Source organism: Nanorana parkeri, unplaced genomic scaffold (assembly GCF_000935625.1).
Source record: "Nanorana parkeri isolate BGI_ZX_2015 unplaced genomic scaffold, ASM93562v1 scaffold3776, whole genome shotgun sequence".
Classification (NCBI taxonomy): domain Eukaryota; kingdom Metazoa; phylum Chordata; class Amphibia; order Anura; family Dicroglossidae; genus Nanorana; species Nanorana parkeri.
Window position 1 is genome coordinate 11,290 of NW_017310044.1, and position 1,075 is coordinate 12,364.

The 1,075-nt window shown below is 57.4% G+C and overlaps 1 protein-coding gene across 1 annotated transcript in view; it reads left to right on the top strand.

The window, feature by feature from the left end:
- Positions 1–26: 26 nt before the first annotated feature.
- LOC108803468 (atrial natriuretic peptide receptor 2-like) overlaps positions 27–1,075 on the top strand; it is a gene marked incomplete at its 3' end in the record, with an annotated part of 20,389 nt that continues 19,340 nt past the window's right edge. Inside the window, exon 1 of the mRNA XM_018575309.1 lies at positions 27–810. Within this exon, the coding sequence (XP_018430811.1) occupies positions 75–810 (736 nt within the window). The remainder of the gene's footprint in view (positions 811–1,075) is intronic.

Here is a 1,075-nt window from a genome sequence, read left to right on the forward strand (position 1 = left end):
TGTGTGTGTGGAGGGTATGGCCCGTCTACATACGTGACCTAGAGACGCGTGTTCTTGGACCCTCCAACTCCCAGATGACGATGTCCATACTGGAGTGTCCCGTCCCAAGACTCGGCTTTCTGCCTACCTTCCTTCTCCTTCTTTTCCTGTCCTGCCTTCCCCTGTGTTCCCATCAGACTCCCACCGCTAACCGCACGTTGACATTGGCCGTGGTCCTGCCTGACAGCAACCTGCGCTATGCTTGGTCATGGCCCCGCGTGTCCCCGGCATTGCATATGGCAGTGGAACGGGCACAGAAGGAACTTCAGCTGCTCCCGGGGTACCAGATAAAAATAATCTTCCTGACCTCGGAGCTGGACGGGGCCTGCTCGGAATATGTGGCGCCTCTCAATGCCGTGGACTTGAAGCTCTACCACAACCCCGACGTACTTTTCGGTCCAGGATGCGTCTACCCCACTGCCTCGGTTGCCCGCTTTGCCACCCACTGGCGCCTCCCGCTTGTCACGGCCGGAGCCCTGGCTTTCGGCTTCAAACCCGACGACGATCAGTACAACACAACGGTGAGGACGGGCCCCACGGCAAACAAGCTCGGGGAATTCGTGTCCCACCTCCATGACCACTTTAACTGGACCTCTCGGGCTGCTCTGGTCTACCACGATGTGAAGAAGGACGACCGGCCGCATTACTTCATCATTGAAGGGGTTTTCCTGGCCCTCGAGGAGTTCAACAATCTGACCGTGCGCTACCAGATGTACCCCGAGGACGACGATGTGGCCAGCGTCATCCAGTTCATCCAGAACAATGGGCGAGGTAAGTCCACCACCGATTTACTCTTCCTTCTCGATCAGGTTTGGTGTCGGGTTTCCAGGATTGTGCAATGTGAGTCCTTCTCCGGAGGTCTGGCCTCATGCAGGTCTGGGCTGGTGGAGCTCGGCCTCGGGGAAGGGAACACACTCGAATTATCAGGGTCCATTGATCCCACTTCATTGAGGTTTCTGGTGGAGATGTTGGTAGATCAGAATCTGATTGGGTCACCTCAGTCATGGGGGATGTGGATGGGGGGGGGGGGTTGGGG